Genomic DNA, 20716 nt, shown 5'->3' on the forward strand with positions numbered 1-20716 from the left:
TTTTTTTTTTAAGATTTAGCCAATTTGGGCTTGTCCACCTTGGCCTGGCTGAAGGCAGTGAAGGACTTAGGCCAGGCTTGGACTGTCCTTATTATCACTATCACTATTATTCAGTGCACACTCACACTGAGTCACACCTCGCAGTATTAGAAATATTCAAATAATTATTAGATCTAGTCTAGTTACTAATAGATCTAGACATTTCAAGATCTATGTAGAATTATCTCTCTATACTGACTATACTGACTATAGATTCTATGACTCACACAGTCACACTCCCACACTCAGTGAGGTGGATTGCTGTATTAGTATAAATATAATTTCTTATAGTATATATAATAACTGGACTCTAGACTCTAGATCCACTAAATTGACTAAATGAGGTAGTTCCTTATTTCTGACCTACTTTAACCAAAGTCACGTGATTGTTGGACAACAAAGAGAAGAATGGCCTTGTCTTCCTATATTTCCATTGCTGTTGCTCCACTATTTTTACGAAATTTTACATTTACAAACATTTTAAAATATACAGAGTACATCAACGAACTCCCTGAATGTTCAAATAATTATACGAATGTTTTCATAAAGGACCAAGAACTGTTCAAGGATAGGTTTAAATTATCAATGATATTTCCTTTATAGTCATGACAAGCGTCAACACTTTGCCGATGATAGATCTACATTCACATACAGAAGAAGACGTTTTTACAAACGTTCTTGTAAGATTAAAAAAAAAGCTTGGTATAAACTACACAAAACACACACACACACACATATATAGCCTATATATATATATATATATATATATATATATATATATATATATATATATATATATATATATATATATATATATATATGTATATATATTTATTTATTTATTTATAGGCCTATATGGGATAATATGCGTATTAGTTGAAACATTGTTATTTTCATAAACTTCAGCTATTTTTAACGTTATGTATTTCATATTCCGCTAATTGTCAATACATTATGCACATCGATAACATTAAGAATTATTTTTTGTGTTGGATACATGATGCATTATTATGTTATTAAAAGTTCTAGCATTTTTAAGAAATTCACAAAATGTTACATTAAAGTTTCAAAAATGCGTCGACGAAATAGATCTTGATCCATTTTATTACTTAGAAACCAAATTTAACAATGAAAGGGCGGGGTAAGACACATTTGGCCTGTGTAACTGTAAGAGTAGATCTCGATTTATCCTTGACTATCAGATGTGTTATTTGTTCGCTAAACAACTCAAGCCTATTACGCACAAGGAAAACACATGGCAGTCTTTTTATCTTTTATAACAACTAGTCGACATATCGACTACACACTAGCCCTAGAGCTATCTGACCAATACACACTGGTCTGCTGTCCAACTTTTAATGTTCTACTCAAGTTCAAGCTTGTTTACTTTTGGGCAGAGAGGAGGGGGAGGGGTGAAAGTGTTACTTTTTTTTCTAGGACTGGTTACCCGAATGCTAAGAACTGTAAGTGTAGTCATTCATTGTAGATCAAGAAATCTTGATCTCAGTATGGCAGATTATAGGCCAACGCTTCGGTACCTTCTATCAAAGGTATAACTATTTGTTTTAGTTGAAACTATTAAAAATATGTATCTCTAGATTCTCCTGTTATTAATAAATTATAGTTTAGCGCTAATGACTAAATTGAAACCACTAAATATTGACTTAAAACGCTTCAGATTCCCACTACAAACTAACTAAAACTAAGCACGGTGCGCGTTGTATACACACAACCACGTGACTCGGGGGGAATACGAAACTACCTCATTAGTCTTAGATCTAATCTCTAGTATAAAGTTTAAAAAATAAGGGCTAGAATCATTCAGACTCAAGATCTAGATCTCTAAATTCTAGTATCATCTGATCATCTAGAATTCCAGATCAGATCTATAATCTCTATATATATATATATTGACTATATTATATATATCTATATTCTATATATATTTTTTTTTATATATAATCTATTTAAAAAAAAAGAATCTAGAGTACTAGATAAGATAGAGATAGATGATCATCATCGTGTCTTAAGAGAATTTACTTCAAAAAAGAAGATGATTACTAGATCTATGTCTATGACTATGTCCTATACTATGCTACACTTGTTCCTAGAAAATTATAGACTCTAAAATCTAAATTAGTCTAAATATAGATCCAGTGACATTCTAGAAATCTAGAGTCTAGAATACTCGTAGATCATAGATCTTCTATTCTATTAGATAGTTATAGTTAGTATAGATCTACTATGATCATCTGGATCTCTTAGATTTATAATAGATGGAGGGGATTTAACAAAAAAAATGGATTGAGCAAACTAGATCATCTAGTAGATCTAGAAATCTTAAAAATTATAATTAAAAATTATAATTTACATAAATATTGTACAAATCTCACTATCCAGGCTCTCTGCAAACTGCACCACATGACACCACCAACTTAAAGAACTTGACAACTCAGGGCTCCAGAGTAACTTAACAGTTCAATAAATTACAAATTACAGCCAATACTGTACTATTGGCATCAATGTAACACAGACTGTACAAAAGCTTCACACTCCGACGTATCAACTCTGTAACGCTGTATCAATTCTCTTCCTAGACTTGCACTTGATTCTCTGTTCCGGACCAACTCCACCTAGACTGATTCTTGACTCAGACTTTGACTCGTACTTATGAAGTTGCGAGGTAACGTGAAGCCACTTGACTCTGACACTTTATATAGGGTCCCTACTGGCCTTCTAGAACCAGGCGGAACATTGCTCGACCTTTCTGGTTAATTAAATGACCACATCCCTCGTGATGCTTCAGAGCTCTATTCACAACAGAGATCCTTCTCAAACTGTCTTGACTGACCATCAAAATTCGTCATGGTTGACTGCCTGTCTAGCGCTGGCCTGGGGCGATTTGCGTGGGCTGTCTACACGCACCACTACCCCCATCTGTGTCATCACAAGGTTTATTACGATATAATTAGAACTATAATCTCTCCTAAGATTCTAGACAGAATAGATAGATTGTTTTATTTATATACATTTTAAAAATAATATCTCTACTAGAGTCATTCTAGACTATACTCTTGTCAATGATATTAATTTAATTAATTGTTAATGTAACTCATAGATCTAAATGAAAATTCTAAAAATGTAATTATTTATTTTAATCACTTAGAGTAACACATTATCATTGTAGATCAATATCTGTTGCATTTTACATCTTGAGAGATGATCTTTTCCTTTTGCAACTTCTCATGTGATTAAAGAGGCCAATCCTTGTCATTCAGTTCACATCACATGTATACCCTGGGAATATATATATTTAAACAAAGGGATATAACTCTTTCATACCTAAATAACAACAAAGAAACAATGTATATTATACTATCTCGACAAACATGTTACTGACAAATGGCTATCTTTTGTAACTGAGAAAGTTACGTAAAGTTCCTTTTTCAGACTTTCAGTGATCTATCGAGCAGATGATGTCAAGGTTATCTGTTTCTTGCTAATGGTCAGCAATTAGGGTGTCATGTGACCAGCACAACGACCAACTGCTTTTACTTTCCCCAACTAAAGTCAGGAACCCACTGGAGTTGTATGGACTCAGGGGCACCCTTCGAATCCCAGTCTTCACCAAGATTCAAAGTCAGGACCCCAGGTTCAGAAGCCATCATCCCCCCCCCCCCCCCCTTGTAACTTACTATTTTTGCAAATCATTCATTGTTGATTTGACAAAAGTGTCCAAAATCTCTATAGATGGAGGAGGGGATTAAACAAAGAAATGGATCTTCATAGAGATGGGGATCTAATTTCATAAAAGTATTCGTCAGGGGTAAAATGTTTGTTGTAGACAATGTACTCACACTCCATTGACGACTCACCTGTTGAATGAGTATATACAAGATGCTTGCCAATATTTAATATTCTTTGGATTACAATATTGAGATTCTAGTTGAATCTTTTCAATTAAAAACATTTTTACTCTATACTTTTATGAAATTGTTTCTTTTCTTTTGAATCAGTTCTTAGTCAAAGATTCAACTTGTAATTGGAACTTAACAAACCAGAATGTCTACTAGTGCCTGTAACTTACTTGTTTTGTTTGGAAGCCAGACTGGTACTGCTCAAGACTGTGCTGAAAAGATTGTCCGAGAAGCAAAAAGGAGACATTTTTCATCGAGAGCTGTAGCCATGGACTTGTATAATGTTGTAAGTGAAATTAACTTATACCAAAAACAAAAATCTATAGAAGAGAAAAAAAAAATTATTTAAAAACAAACAAACTATAATTTATATATATGTATATATATATATATGTTTGTGTTAATTAGTGGGTTTATTCTCAGTTCTGCTGATAATTTTGGTATTCATTTATAATATAAAAAAAAATAATACAGTATAATATTTAAATTACAAAATCTTGTTTTAAATCTAGTTCCCGACAGGATCATGAAATTAAGTCCTCCCTATTTTCTCACAGCAAATATTTAGTGCTGGCACCTGTTAGGTGAGCAAAGATGTGATGTAGTTTGCCCACACACACAAGTGAACAACCGTTTAGAGCTGGATAGTTTTGTTGACATTTTAACTCCTTATGTATAATTAAAAAAAAACAACTGCTTTCTGGGGTATATACTAAATAAGGATCAGGTTCAGCGTCTTTAATGAAAATGCTTATTGAGAATTTTAATGTTACTAATACATTTTTCCATCCATTGTAATTGTGTTACAGTAGAGTATCTTATTAGGTAGTTATTATAAATAATAAAACAATTAACCTAAAAACATACCCTGCCTTGTTTGGATTTCATGCACTAAATGAACTAAACATTCTCACAACAAATGACACAGACATGTAAACAGAAAAAAAGTAAAACGTATGATAATAAATCACATTCACTGCAGAATTAATCAAAATAACTTTTTGGGCAAGCATTTAAAAGATAAAATAATATTTAATTATGAAAGTAAAGAAAAGCCTAAATGATTTAATTTGCATAGTTTTTTTTTTTTTTTTGACAGGCTAATCTTCTTAATGAGGAACTTGTTGTGTTTGTATGTTCCACTACTGGACAGGGTGACCCTCCAGACAACATGAAGGTAAACTGCTTTGACTACATTCCTTGTAAAGACTACAAAGTAAAGTAGCAATATTGCAGAAAACACTGAAACCATAACTTTCACAAAAAGCAACAATCTACTAAAGTACCGGTACTCAAAAAGACAAAAATGAAGGCAACATTTCTTACTCCGTAACCTAAGATCAATTTAAACAGTGGTGCTTCTTCACTAGTGCCTTTAGAGCATGGAATGAGTTGGCAGAATCATCAAGGAAAACCTAGTACAGTTTAAGTCTGTAATTAACAAGCTAAAATGTTGTTTTTTAACTAAATAGAAAAAATCTGGAAGACAACGGCCACCTGCTCCAACAGAACTACGCCACGTCGTCGCAAAGTGGGCGACTGCTGTCAATGAAAACAAGAACAGAGCAGTACAAAAACTGGTTCTTACCTCACTCGGTCAGACTCTATCAACGCCGCTCGTTGATCAAGAAACATGAAAAGAACCAAGATGCCTGTGTGTAGTCTCTGAATGAACTTTTTATGTTGTGTCTGTTGTATTTATGTGTATGTTTCTGTTGTGTTGTCTTTATATGAGAAAAGAGTCCTTGTAATCACAACAAATTTCTGTAAGGATCAATAAAGCAGTTTTAGTCTTAGTCTTAAGTATTGCTCTTCTTGTTCAAATGTAAAAAAAAAAAAATTCTGTTTCCAGACATTTTGGAAATTTTTGTTAAGAAAAGATTTACCTGCTACCTCATTGACTAACATGAAATTTGCCGTTCTTGGACTAGGAGACTCATCCTACCAGAAGTAAGTCAACAAATTGTGTGCATACTTTATAATACTTCAAATCAAGAATATACCTGTATATGCATAAATGAAATTTCAAAAGACTAAATTTAATTACTTTAGGAATTTACATTTGCTATTAAAAATAAATAAAATTATGAAAGGATTTAAATGCTTATTAGTTTCTGTAGTCATATTTTTTTATAAATATTATGAATAGCTTCATAGACTAGCACCCTATTTGACTGAACAGGTACAACGTAGTGGCCAAGCGTTTGCAGAAAAGATTAGAACAACTTGGAGCTTGTTCTATATTGAAGCTTGGTTTAGCAGATGACCAGCATGACCTAGGGTAGAGTATTGTTGTAGTCTTGCTGAAATTCAGATGTGTATGTGTTAATGTTGTGGTGTATTTATAAATTAAGAATGATTAGATAAAAGTACAAATGTGCATAAATATATTCACAATGAAAACACTTTTGGATCATTTGTGAACATTACTGAAAATTATAAACAAGTTTTGTTTGTGATTCTCTAATCATTTTATTTAATTAAAAACCATGATATAATCATTAATCATAATCACTATGCTTAGAATGAAATGGGAATAAATGTTATCTAAGAATGAAAATAAAGCTTCAGTATGCTATTCTGTGTTGGGCTATTTTTTGGTTGAAATGTATTGATTTTTTAAAAATGAAATTACCTTTCAGAATTGACGCAGTCATGGGTCCATGGTTGAATGACCTCTGGGAGGTTGTGTTGCGATTATATCCTTTGCCTCCAGGTGTTGAGATCATTGGCAGTGATGTCTGGTACGTTTTAATTTTCTCTCTATTAACTCATGGTCTGTCCTTCCTTCATGTTAGGGTTATATTTTAGCAATGTCCATTTAGATTTTATAACCAAACAATTTAAAACAGTAAAAAGGTTAGGGGATACAATGGTATTGACTTTGTAATTTTATTGTAGAGCTTTGATTTTTTTTGTCCATAATAATGATTATTTTATTAACATTTTCATCAAAATTTTTTACTAGAAAATATTTGACATGTGTTTCAAGAAATATTGCAAGAATAAATTATACTATGAAACATAGATATCCAGACAGCCTCATTTTTCTTTTGTAACAATGGCTGATTTAAAAAGAACAAGAAACCAGCATTAGTCTATTGCTTATGTAACAGTATTGATGATAGGCATATATGTGTGTGTGTATACAGTCTGACCTTAGTGACTGCTAGGGAGGAATCATTCGTAACCATCGACTGTATTAATGAGTTGTTGATAGCAGTGTTTGTTTGGTTGTTTATATTTGAACGAGTAAGGTGCTAGGAACATGTACACCTAGGATCTATATAAAGGCTTGTAGTTTATGAATAACGTTAGTTGTTCCAAGTTGATTAACAAAGTCATCATCAACATCATATTTATTATCAATATCAACATCATCATCACCACCACCATCATCTTCACCACCACCATCATCATCATAGCCACCATCATCATCATCTTCACCACCATCATCTTCACCACCACCATCATCACCATCATCTTCACCACCACCATCATTATCATAGCCACCATCATCATCATCTTCACCACCATCATCTTCACCATCATCATCATCTTCACCATCATCATCATCACCATCATCTTCACCACCACCATCATCACCATCATCTTAACCACCACCATCATCATCATAGCCACCATCATCATCATCTTCACCATCATCATCATCACCACCACCATCATCATCACCACCACCATCATCACCATCATCTTCACCACCACCATCATCATTATCACCACCATCATCATCATCATCTTCACCACCACCATCATCATTATCACCACCATCATCATCATCTTCACCATCATCATCAACTTCACCATCATCATCAACCACCATCATCAACATCATCTTCACCATCATCATCATCACCATCATCATCAACATCATCTTCACCACCATCATCATCAAGCTTAATTTAAGTGAGGGCTTGAGAAGTTCAAATCCTCTCCTGCAAAAGTCCTGGACAGAACTCCTGCTGTCTTTTGTAGCATAAAAACCTTCTTCTATAGTTTCATACATCAGAAAAACTTTTTTTTTTTTTAATATCTTTCAGCCCATCACCTAAGTATAAGGTGTCAATACTGGAAACTGTCAAGCTAAAAGATTCAGAGAATGTGAAAGAAAATTTCAACGAGGCTAAATCAGTTTTGCAGAAGAATGTGAAGATTGGTGCTTTGTGCCCTTTCCATGCTAGGATGTTCGAGAACAAAAGGGTAACATCCCCTGATCACTTTCAAGATGTACGTTTGATCAAGCTGGACATATCAGGATCCAATTTGCAGTATGTTGTTTGTTCTGAGTCAGTTGATAAAATCATTCCTTAACAGCGTGATAACTAAAGTTGCAATGTGTTGCTCTATTTTTTTGTTTGTTTCATGACCTCTCCCATTTTAAGAGTTTTCTTTATCTTTATTTTTTTGTTTGTTGCTACTTACATGAATCCATTTTCTTACTTAGTTCATTTTTCTACAGCTATGTTCCCGGGGATGTTGCTGTAGTATCACCCCAGAATATGCCAGACACAATTCAGGCATTCCTTAGTGTGACTGGCCTTGACCCCAACACACTATTTACTTTAGAACAGAATGACCCAGGTAATAATATCAAATAAGGTTAAAGAAATGTCATTATTTGATTGCATTTGTAGATATGAAGAAAAAAAACTCATGCTGTTTTCTTACAGAATAGTTTTCTTTGTATAGGCTCCGACCATGAGACTAAATGGAACCTGCAAAATATTCATTGACTACAATATTTATATGGCTCCTTCTGTCTCAGAAGACAATGCTTGTTCCCAGATGAATTATTGGTTTTGTGTTTTTATGAGTCATGGCAGAATCATGCTGAGACTAATAAGATTCTGGAGCTGCAAACTTTGCCACAGTTAATGCATTTGAACACATATGTTTTAGGGCTATCTGATAGGACAGCATTCTTTCTCATTCCCTTTTCTCTCAGCGAGGCTTGTACTAGCATGCACCATCTGTCTCCATGCTGTCCCATCTTTGGCTTTTTCCTTCCACATGATTTCATGTCCTGAGTCCCGCTTGCAGACACCTCTGTAGGCTAGTCTTTTTTGTCCCTTGTGTCTGACTCGCTTTAACAAACTCAGCATGAAAACATGAATATATATATACAAAAAGAAAATGGTCCTTAAACATCAAAGTTTCCTCTTTCCTCAGAATTTGAAAGAAATAGTTAATCCCTTAAAAGGATATTTAAACAAATGACTCCACTATTAATTTTTTTTTTCTTCTATGTACCAGATGTACCTTTACTGCCCAACTTCCCTGATCCGTGTACTGTTCAATGGCTTGTGACACATTACCTGGACATTAACTCAGTGCCTCGCAGATCTTTCTTTGAGCTGCTCAAGTATCACTCCCAGGATGAGCTGGAGAAAGAAAAACTGGAAGACTTTTGTTCAGCCCAGGGCCAAGAAGAATTGTTTTCTTACTGCAATCGAGTGAAAAGAACAATTTTAGAAGTGAGCCTTAATATTAGACTTGAAGACAATGAGACTTAGTAGTTTTAGTATTGGTATGAAATTGAGATGAGAAGAACACTGCAGAGACTAGTCATCATTTTAAGTTTTCATTTTTCTTGGGCCCATGGTATATTTCACTTGCAAATATTGATTGAACTTATGAGATTTGATTTGAAAGAATCAGCATCTCAGACTGTGGAACAAAAAAAAACGGTTTTATGACTGAACAGTACATCTGGCACGGTTAAACTGTGGGATTGTTTATTTTGGTTAATTTTTTTTATGTCTGAGCCATAATTGTATACAACATGGAATAGGAATACCTTGGAAATAAAAAGCTAGTTGATAGAACAGAATCTAATTATGCAGTTGAGTTGTCGTTCAGTAGTGTTTTGGGACTTAACCCTTTGACAACTAGAGTCGCCGGGAGTCGCCTCTACTGGTTGACAACTAGAGTCGCCGGGAGTCGCCGGCAATCGCACATTTATGGGTTGTTTCGTTTACGCACGCACTGCTAGTTTTTAAAGCTATTTATACCTTTACTAACTCTGACCTAGAAGAGCGATAGTGATGCTATTTTTAGGTGCTTATTTTGACTCTGCAGCATGTTAGATTGGATTTTTACGATTTTTTGAAAATTACGTTGTTTTTTTTTTGCTAGCCTTCAAAATGGAACATATTTAGGCTTATGTTTAGGCTTTAATAGAATAAGATTTTAATGGGAATATTAATGTTTAACCTGTAGAATAAGGATATAATGATTGGGGTAAGTGTTTTAGAACCATTTAAGACCGATAGTAGTGAAAATAAATAAAAAATTGATGCTAGATCCAGTATTGAATATGTTAGATCTAGTGAAACGGGAGATTGGAAGGCAACTAAATATGACGTGATATTTTAATGTTTTTGAGCTCTGTAGGCCTTCAAACAAGATGCTTAACCCTAGGTCTATTTTTTCTATTATAAAAAGAAGGTTTTTGTTAAGTTTTATTGTTTTTTTTCTGTGAATTTAGTCAAAAAATCGATTTTTTTAAATTAGCTGATACAGAGTTATATCCCTTCTCTTAGGGATGGGGTAGATAGTTTCTTACAACTGCTTAGTGGTGAAATGGTTCAGTTATTTTATAGTTAGAGTGAGCATAATGGATGAATTCCCTTTTATTGATGCCTTCAATGAACTGAATTGGATTCAGTCTCTTGATCAACTCGTTGCTAACCTTTATGTTCTACTTCTTTGGTGAAGTTAGATGCTACCGCCCCTTAGAAGGGGGGGCAACAAGGTTGTTACTCTCGTTAATTGTGAATGTTGATTGTAAATATTAAATTGTAATTAAGATCACTTTTTCTTCTTCTTCCTTTCCTTTTACTAAGGGTGTTGCTGTTGGTTGCTAAGGATAAATATCATGTTAGTTTTGTGTTGCTGTTGGTTGCTAAGGATAAATATCATGTTAGTTTTAAATAGGATAAAGAAACAGTTTCATATATTTAACACTAATGCTAAGTTGTGAATGTAATTTTTTTTTTTTCTAAAAGTATTATAAGTTTTTTCATTATATAATCTGTGTCTAAAGATAATCATACTTATTTTTTCTTTGTTATTTTAATGAGTGACATGGTCTTCACTTTTTTTCCTGTGGTTTGTTCTTGACATCATGCAGCCATCTGTCAATAATCCTGTAGGGTTACTTTTGTTCTGGGACTTTTTTTTTTTTTTTTTTTTAGAGAATGGTTGATTTTATAAGTAAATGAATTATACTAGCAGTACTGCAATAATCATTTTTATTGGGTTCACTTTTATTAAAGAAAAGTTCCCCTTTCAGACCATGTGGTCTATAGGGCAGATGATGTAAAGGTCATCTGTTTCTGTGGCCTATGGTTAACAAGGGTGTCATGTAGCCAGCATAACGTCCAACCGCCTTTACTTTTCCCCAACTATTATCGAATACCGATTAGAGATGGATAGACTAAAAAAATCGAAGTCAAACACTTTACCACTTAGCCACTGCATTTCACTTTTATAATGTGTGATAATTAGTCTGATTAGTTTAATTTGGATGTTATTTAATCTTACCTTTTTTTTTTTTTTTTTTTTTTTTTTTTTTTTTTTTTTTTTTTTTTTAAAGGTTTTGCAAGATTTTTCTAAAACTGCTGCCAACATTCCACTGGAGTATCTGTTTGATATCATTCCACCTCTTCAGCCAAGGTCTTTCTCCATCGCTTCATCTCCTAAAGTAAATGGGCACATTAGTTTTTGCTTTGATCTTTTTCTGTTGTGTTTATAAGTTATGCATACAAATTTTATAGAATGAATTTATGTGAGCTCTTATGCCTCTACAATAATTAAGTCACATTAGACCTTATTCTTATTTGTATAGTAAAATATTTAAATAATGCTGTTTATAATAAGCAATTATGTATTTTGTAGCATAAATATGACATTTGAAAAGTATACATACATGTATCGAGTAGTGTAAATGTCTTTCTAAAACAAAATATGAAACGCTGTTTTATTGAATAACAAATGACACAGGCACACCCTAATGAGATTCACCTGTTGATGGCTGTTGTCAATTATAAGACTAAGCTTCACCTTCCTAGGCGTGGAGTTTGTTCTACTTGGCTTGCCAGCCTTGACCCTAATGACCCTGCAAGTACTGTGCCCATCTGGGTAAAGCAGGGGACCATCAGATTTCCAACTGACCCTACTGTCCCGCTGATAATGGTTGGTCCAGGTAAATATGACTTTCTTCATGTTTAGATAGGTATCTGTTCACTACAAACATTGTAATTGGCATCAGTCTTGGTATGATTAACTGAATAACTTAAGCCACCAGTCAAGTATATGTAATTTAAAATCAGGCTTTATCACAGAGGGCTAAAAACTCAAAAAGGGGCCACTGCTGGCCAATCAAATCTTATTTTAAATAACCAAAGAAACGCAAATACCGAATTGGCTTAAAAGTTAAACAGTTTTGTTACATTTTGACATTTTTCTTCCATGTTCACTGAAACTCGGTAATGTTACAAGTTAATGTAGAGTGGATCTTATAGTTAGTGGATGTGGGATGTGTGGCTGAGTGTTATAAACTGTTTAGCTACCAATCAAGGGGAATTGAGTTTGAATCCAGGCTTGAGCTGAGTTGTGTTTGCTAAGTGTCTAAGGGCAGCACATACATACCCACTCACCAAACTAGCCCACACAGGAGATTGGCACCTTCTTATACAGAACCCGATCCCTAAACTAGTCCACAAAAGAGATTGGCACCTTCTTATACAGACCACCATCCCTAAACTAATCCACAAAAAAGATTTGCCCAGAGTGCACTGAGCATGCTATAACATGAAAGATGAGCTATACAAGGCAATTTGAAAAAAAAGTATTTCATTTTCTTTTTTTGTTGGTGTAGTGAAACACTGATTAAGTTTTTTTTGTTGCTTTCTGTGTAAATGGTATAAGGTTTAGAGTTAAATGCATACACTTTGTGATGTCTTTTTCCTTTCTCTTCAATTGGATATTATCTTTTAATCAGGTACTGGTCTGGCGCCATTTAGAAGTGTGATATTTGATAGATGTACTGCAGAACACTCCGCAGGTATTACATTTTGACTTCCTAACCCTGCAACTCTGGAAGTCACCTTATTTCATTATATATATATATAGATACATAAAGTATGTTTGTGTGTGTATTCAAGGAAAGTTAGTACCAAAAAATATTTTACTATTTCTTTCTCAGCCCTAGTGTTGTTCTTTGGCTGCCGCAGTCAGTTGAAAGACTTTTATTGTAAAGAAGACTTCTGTACATTAACTCAAAGTGGACCACTGAAACTCTTTACTGCTTTCTCTAGAGATCAGGTGAGAACAGAATCTTTTGAGTTCTGGCTCGTTTAAAACTTCTGTGTCAATGAAAGTAAAAGTTGGATTGGTTCATTACAGGAAAACAAAGTTTATGTTCAACAAAGAATTCTTGAGCAAGGGGACTTAATCTGGAAAATGATATACTTGGATAACGCCTCAATTTATATAGCTGGGTAAGCATAAGCAAGGTTTATATGTTACTCTGATTTTGTTAGTTAATTAGGTTAGCTCATGCCCTGCGTGAGGGGGGGGGGACGGCTGTGTGGGAGACATCATTGTAACCATATGCATGACGCGTAGGACGTAATCATCTTCTTTTTTGAAGTAACATCTGTATTTGATAAGATCAGATAGCTAATGCTCAGGCAGTCATCTTGTTGTGCTCTTTAAGATAAACCATAATTGTAGGCCAGAACAAGGGAGATAACTTTACTTTTCATGATAGCCGAGAACTAAATCTGATAATAGAATGTATTGATTGTTGCAGGAATGCCAAAAGCATGCCTGATGACGTCAGACAAGCTCTTTGTGATGTTTTAAGCAGCCATGGCAACATGACGACAGCGGAGGCTGCTGCCTATCTTCAAGAGCTAGAACGACAAAAAAGGTATCAAGTTGAAGCCTGGTCCTGATTCGTAACGACCTGTCAAGCCAGTTGAACCCGTGTGAGAGGTGACACATTTTAACTCCATGTTTTTGTTTTCTGAGTTAATCAATGACGACCTGATGCAACACAAGTTGGTGCAGTGTTATGTTGTGGACCTACCTAGTTACCAATGTAGAAGTAGAAAGTACTTTGAACTCAGTGCATGTTGAATTAACCTCCCCGTTTCACATTGAGGTCACTTGAATCATCACGTTAAGTACTATTCATTACAATATTGTGGAATTACAATTTACATTTGACTTTTGTAACTAGGTATGAGCAATTAAAATTGAAAGAGTTAAAACACATTTTCATACATGATTGACAAATTATATGGACAAAAAATATTTTACTATTTCTTTCTCAGCCTTAGTGTTGTTCTTTGGCTGCCGCAGTCAGTTGAAAGATTTTTATTGTAAAGAAGACCCCTGAAACCCCTAAAACACATTTTCATACATGATTGACAAATTATGTTTAATTTCAAAAGTTTAAGGAAATTTAGCTCTTATTTGGAATCTTTGTTCAATGTAAGCTACTGTCTCACTTCATTCTATTAGGTCACAATTTATTTTAGATATAATGTTTATATTCCAGTCAATCTCATGTGCAATCATTAATCTGTCACTTTGACCTGTATGGATACACACAATACACATAATTAGGGTTTGTTTTTTTTTAATTGGGGATATGAGCCAGTAGTTTGAATGTGATCACCAACCATATTGTACTCAACACTTGTTCAAGTTTAATTCTAAGCTGACACGATTGTAGAAATGAACAGGTCTCTTCTCTACTGGGTCGAGTCCCATTTGAATAACTAGATGTCTCTTTGAAGTCTTCTGCCCAACTTTCTACTATTGTAATATCATTTCTTTAGTCCTCTATAGTCATGTAGTTCATATCATGCTCATTGTTCTTCTTCATAATGTGTGTCATATGTTAAGGCTTCCGCTCGGTGTTGATTCTTTGAAATATAACTAGTGTAGATCTACGTCTGACTGGAAGTAACACTGAACTCAAACTACTTCAGTAACACCGGCGAAAGGCCGAAACAATCAAAATATGTAGTCGACGCTGATGTTGTTCTACAAATATATTTAATAATCACGAAGGGAATCGTCCAATGTCAGCTATGTCCGTAAATCCGTATATCTATTGTACTGCTCTACAAGAAGCGTCTTCTTTTTAGCGTCACTTAGAGCGTTCTTGTTTTTTAAAGATCTGTCACGTCACTTGTCGCTAAGTAAAACTTTCCCCTTATTCCCGAAACAAATAACTAAATCCTAATCATGTCATAACACATAGTTCTACTTTAGTAATATGAAAAAATTCCTTTTATGTTCCTAATTGATTCCTTCTCCCCCTCATTGAAATCATCAATATCAAGTTAATCTCTAGCTGATTAATTAGCATCCTTTGGCCTGATTAATTTCATACAGGACATTGGTTAAAAAATGAAATTTTACCATTTTCTTATTATTACTGCTTCTCTATTGTATCTATAATTATAACTCACTAGTAACTACCTTAGTTTATCTCTACTGTCGTATCCTTACTGGGCACCATATGTCAAGTCCTGGTGTGTGTGCTGCTAATGTATGATATTAGGGCCTCTTCTGGCCTTATTAGAGTTTAGAATAACTTTGTCTTCATCAGTTTTGTTAATGCGTAGTGCTACCTAAGCTACTGAATTATCAGACCATGACGCAAATATATTTAGAAGTAACACTTTCTCAGCAGACAAAACATTTATTAATCATAACAAAATAGTTATAGAATAACTTTGTCTTCATCAGTTTTGTTAATGCGTAGTGCTACCTAAGTTACTGAATAATCAGACCACGACACAAATATATTTAGAAGTAACACTTTCTCAGCAGACAAAACATTTATTAATCTTAACGAAATAGTACATAATAACCTGGCGAGTTCGGCCATCAAGACTTGCACATAACATACAGTACAAATTCAATATTTGAATTTCTAAAATATATATATTTTCACTTCAAATCTCTAAGTCAATTTACTTTACATGATACTACGCCGAAAAACATATATCGCTCCTTACTCCACTGGAGCTCTGGATCAACTGAGGTTTTCACCCTGTGGTCAGTTACAGGCCAAAAATTACTTCTCGTGCAAATGCACGGAATAGTCAAATGACTATCAACTCACTTTGTGTCACAGTGGTTCTGTCACCGTGTTGTATTTTGATGCTGTGATATTATTGTTTGTTTATCTATTTAGGCGTGGTGGTGACTTTGGGTTCATATTATAATGCACATAATAAGGAAATGACACTCGATGTAGCAGACACAGATAAGTTTATTATAAGTAATAACACCACATATTGAATATGATACACAATACACAATTCAGGAATGGTCAGTATTAATTCTCTATAGAAATATGGTGAATATAATAATAACTTTGTAACTATTCTTACTCCTTGTTTCAACTGTCTACCACTAAGTAACTCTAACAACTCTTTCTCTCAACTGTCTATAACTAACTCCTTTAAGCAACTAACTCTACTGACTATATCAAGTGACTCTATCAAGTGCTTGCTACCAACTCCCTATTTTGACTGACTACCCTTAACTCTGGTTCACTTGAGGTCAAAAGTGTTCACCTTAGGGCAACATGGGTTGTGAACAACATTCACAATATAGAAATAGGGTTTCTACACTATGGCACCAACTTTGAGGTGGTGACAGGTTCTAAAACTAGTATGTGACATACGCCCCTTTCCTCAAAAAAGATTTTGCCCAAAATCTTTGCCAAAAGTACATGTGACAATATTATCAATACACATATATATATATATAGTAGTTTAATGGTTTATGATGTCAAGTGTTGAAGTTCATTTTAGTTACTCACATCATCCTAATAGTGATCTAATATCTCTTCTAGGTTCTTTAATGTTCTTGATTTTGGATATATTTGCCTCAGTAGGTGTTATTTTGAATATCATCTACTTAGGAAATTACATTGCTCAAACCTTCTAACAATTTGGACATACATTTTTGAAAGGTCGCAGTACTATTGATTAAGCCAAATGGCATAACGTTCCACACATAAATTCCTTCTAAACCTGTTAAGATACATTTAAAGGCCGTATACTCTTTAGATGTGATTTCCATTTTAATCTGCCTAAACACTCTATTCAAATCCATTGTGGTAAATAAGGAGGCTTTACTTAGAGTAGTAAGAATACTATCTGTATCAGGTAGAGGCTCCGGGTCAATAATAGTGCATTTATTTAAATCCCTGTAGTCACAACAAATTCTGACTCCTCTATCTTTTTTCTTTACTATCACCATAGGTGATGCATATGAGCAGGTTTCTGATCTTTCTATTTTACCTTCTCTAATTAATTAAGTTACTCATTTCTTCTTTTACTAGTTCTTCATATGCTTTTGGAATGCTGTATGCTTTTGTCTTCGCTGGTAAAGTTTTACTTAATTTTATTGTAGGTTCACTCAAATCAGTACATCCTAATTTTTGAGTAATGACATCACTGTATTTTGTTAGTAAATTTTCTTTCTTATTAATTTCAATGCTTGAGTTATTACTGGATGTAGTACCGGTAGTTATAATGTTTACTACGTGTTCTTCATGTATGTTATTTTTACTTTCTGAATCTGCCTCGATTACTTGTGTATCAGTTATGTGACCTTGTATTTTGATTAGGTCCTAAGACCAGTGACCACTGCTGTACTGGCAAGATAGTCCAGTGGTACTCTGTGGTCCCAAAATATATTATCTAGGCTATTAACTATAGCCTCTAGATATACAAAATTACTGAGACAGACGAGTAATAATACTAAGATTTCAGTTGCGCCAAAAAAAAAACTAACAAAGAGTTTATTTAGAAACAAAAGAAATAGATCATGTAAAATAAAAACGGAAATAAAAGCTATCAAAAGAAAATGAAATAATGAATTAAAAATAAAAATAGTAGGACAGGTTCAGTTCAAAATAATCAAAGAACCAGCATCACAGAGGCACAATAGTGTCTCATCTCAAAAACCAAAACAATGGTTTACATAATATAATACATGTCATGACAATTAAATGACGTCATCCATGAGACACACTATTGTCTCGTATCAAATAGAGATGTCTTTTACAAAAAACATATATCATAGGGAAGGATAAGAGACTAAGTAGAATACTTATACTATTTACATAAACCAACTTATTAATAACAAATAAATAAAGTCTACTTAGCTCGTTATCGAAACACTCTTCCCATAACAGTGGCACACTCCTCTTGAGTAACACAGTAATAGAACAACAACACAAGTATTAGTTAAACATTATGGAGACAGTTCAAACTACACTGGTAAGCTCAAGGAAGAGAGAGTGGCAATTGTAAACAGTTAACAGGGACTTAAATAAAGTATTAAAGTGGACTAACTCTTATTGAAAACAAAAGTAGCTACCCTTATTGTCCCTCTTGTCACAAGTTACTTCCCTGTTTTCAAATTTGATTAGTTTATCTATGCTAAGTTTACACTCTCTTCCATGTTTATCTATTTTATATACTTTATTATTAACCCTATCTATCAGTCTGTATGGCCCTTCATTTTTATCCCTACTATACCTGTTGTCAATTTTTACATAAACTTGATCTCCTACATTTAGTGTTCTTAGTTTTCTGTTTTTATTTTTTAGATTTCTGTGTCTTTTTTAGGTTTTTGTCCATATTGATTTCTTCATCCCATGCCTAAGTTGCTGTTTGGTTTGGGTTATCCAGGGATGATAATCCTCAAAGTTTTCTAAGTTTAACATATTATCAGCCCCTAGCTCTAAAGGTCCTTTGGGTTTTCTGTTAAAAACTAGTTCATATGGTCTAAATTTGGTGGCCTCATGTATTCTGGTGTTGTATGCAAAAAATGGCATAGTTCAAAGTTTGATCCCGTGTACTCATTGATTCTTTTTCTAATTTGTAGATAATCTGTTTAATAGTTTTGTTCCATCTCTCTATGACCCCGTTCGATTGTGGAGAATAAGCCGTGCTGTGAACTAAATGTATATGGTCATTTCTGCAAATGCTCTATTAAGATGTGATTTAAAATTAGAGGCATTATCAGAAAGAAGCCTGTTGGGGAAACCAAATTTGAGAAATGATGCTCTTAGTGAGTTACATATGTCTTCTGATGTAATGTCTTTAAGAGGGAAGGGTTCTGTCCATCTAGTGGACATATCTGCTACGTGCGCATGTTAGTGTAAATGTGAAATGGTGCGAATGAGACTCTTTGAACAGTACATGAACACTAAAACAACAATGTCATCGTTTAGAACTCATTTCATTTCCATGAACACTATTTCGTTTCTATTTCTCCATTTTGAGTCTCCCTTCCTTTCAACGCGCATTTGCACCATTTCTCATTTACACTAACATGCGCACGTAACAATATCAATAATGCCTAGGATGTATCTATTCCCTTTGCTGCTGGTATTTAGTGGCCCCATTATGTCTATTGCTATTTTGTCCCAGAAGTAGTGAGATTTATCAGATTCCTCTAGTGGTGCTCTTTGTATTGTCTTTTGTTTGGCACACTCTGGGCAGCTGTCTATATAGTTTTTTATTTGTCTTCCCATTTTAGGCCCAAAAAATTTCTCAGCTATCTTGTTATAGGTCTTTTTCTTCCTTAGATAACCTGCTGTAGGATCATCATGTACAATTTTAAGGATTTTTGCTTTTAGTACATCAGGTATTATAATTTGCAGCCTGGTATCATTTACTTTCCTATTGCACCTAATGGCCAAATTGTGAATCATTAAATGATGATTATTCACATTAATTTGGCTATAACTTTTATCCAGTAGCTCTTTTATTGTGGGGTCTGCTTTCTGCAGAGTGATTAGTTCTTCTCTATTTACACCTACCTCATTAAATAAAACTGTTGGAAATTCTATTTATGGTATGATATTTTTATGTGATCTTGTTTGTACTAACAGTGCTTCCTGTTCTAGTGAACTGTTACATTGATATGTGTATTTATGTTTATGTATGTTGTAAGAGTTCTTTCTTTGTCCTTGTGTCTCTGATGCCTGTAAATGACTTATGTGTTGTGTTTAAAATGATTTACGGCCCTGATTGAGGATGACTTCTTATTGCTTGAGTTTCTGCACTACTTGTTACGTCGTAAGACTACAGCCATAGCACAACAGTTAATAACAATCATGAACTGAATAAGTCCTCATTTTGCAGACAACATATAGGTTTATTGCATGATAGATAAAATAAGTTTGCTGGCAAACAGAGCCACAGAAAATAGACAATAGGCTTCACATCATCCAAGTGGAAAATATCTATATATCTAGTCCACAACTTGCAGTAATACTCTAAGTCATATCATAACATATCACACTCTCTTGTATAGCTCCTTACTCTCAGGAGTCTAAAATCAACTAACTAAAATCACCCCGTGGTCAGTCACAGACCCAACATCCCCTCGTGCATTAGCACGAAGTAGTTACATGATTGCTAAACCACTACTAGTTTACTTTGTGTCACAGTGGTTCTAAAACTAATGTGTGACAATGCCAACTACCATTTGGTCTCTTATTAATGACTCTTCCATGTGGTCGCATAAAATTGCAGGTTTTAGCGAGTATGCGTAGAGCTAGTAAGTAATCCTCGACGGTTTCTTGCGGCTTCTGCTGTCTGTTGTTGAAATCATATCTTTCGTAAGTTTCATTTTTTAAACCTATGAAGTGCTCATCAAATGCACATATTATGTCTTGAACA

At 34.1% G+C, this 20716-nt stretch overlaps 1 protein-coding gene across 2 annotated transcripts; it reads left to right on the forward strand.

The window, feature by feature from the left end:
* The first annotated feature begins 3918 nt into the window (after window positions 1–3918).
* On the forward strand, window positions 3919–14565 carry LOC106051032 (NADPH-dependent diflavin oxidoreductase 1-like). Of its 2 annotated transcripts, XM_056039791.1 has the most exons (14): window positions 3919–4242; window positions 5056–5133; window positions 5809–5906; window positions 6139–6237; window positions 6599–6700; window positions 8018–8245; window positions 8437–8558; window positions 9231–9451; window positions 11575–11682; window positions 11982–12183; window positions 12982–13044; window positions 13186–13304; window positions 13386–13480; window positions 13795–14565. In XM_056039791.1, the coding sequence occupies exons 1-14, from the start codon at window positions 4102–4104 to the stop codon at window positions 13937–13939; spliced, it is 1821 nt and encodes a 606-aa protein (XP_055895766.1). In that variant the 5' UTR covers window positions 3919–4101; the 3' UTR covers window positions 13940–14565. The 2 variants fall into 2 exon arrangements, with proteins under 2 accessions (XP_055895766.1, XP_055895767.1); XM_056039792.1 differs by lacking the exons at window positions 13186–13304; window positions 13386–13480 and having other exon boundaries at window positions 14321–14565.
* Window positions 14566–20716: the final 6151 nt, after the last annotated feature.

Source organism: Biomphalaria glabrata, chromosome 9 (assembly GCF_947242115.1).
Source record: "Biomphalaria glabrata chromosome 9, xgBioGlab47.1, whole genome shotgun sequence".
In the NCBI taxonomy this organism is placed as follows: Eukaryota; Metazoa; Mollusca; class Gastropoda; family Planorbidae; genus Biomphalaria; species Biomphalaria glabrata.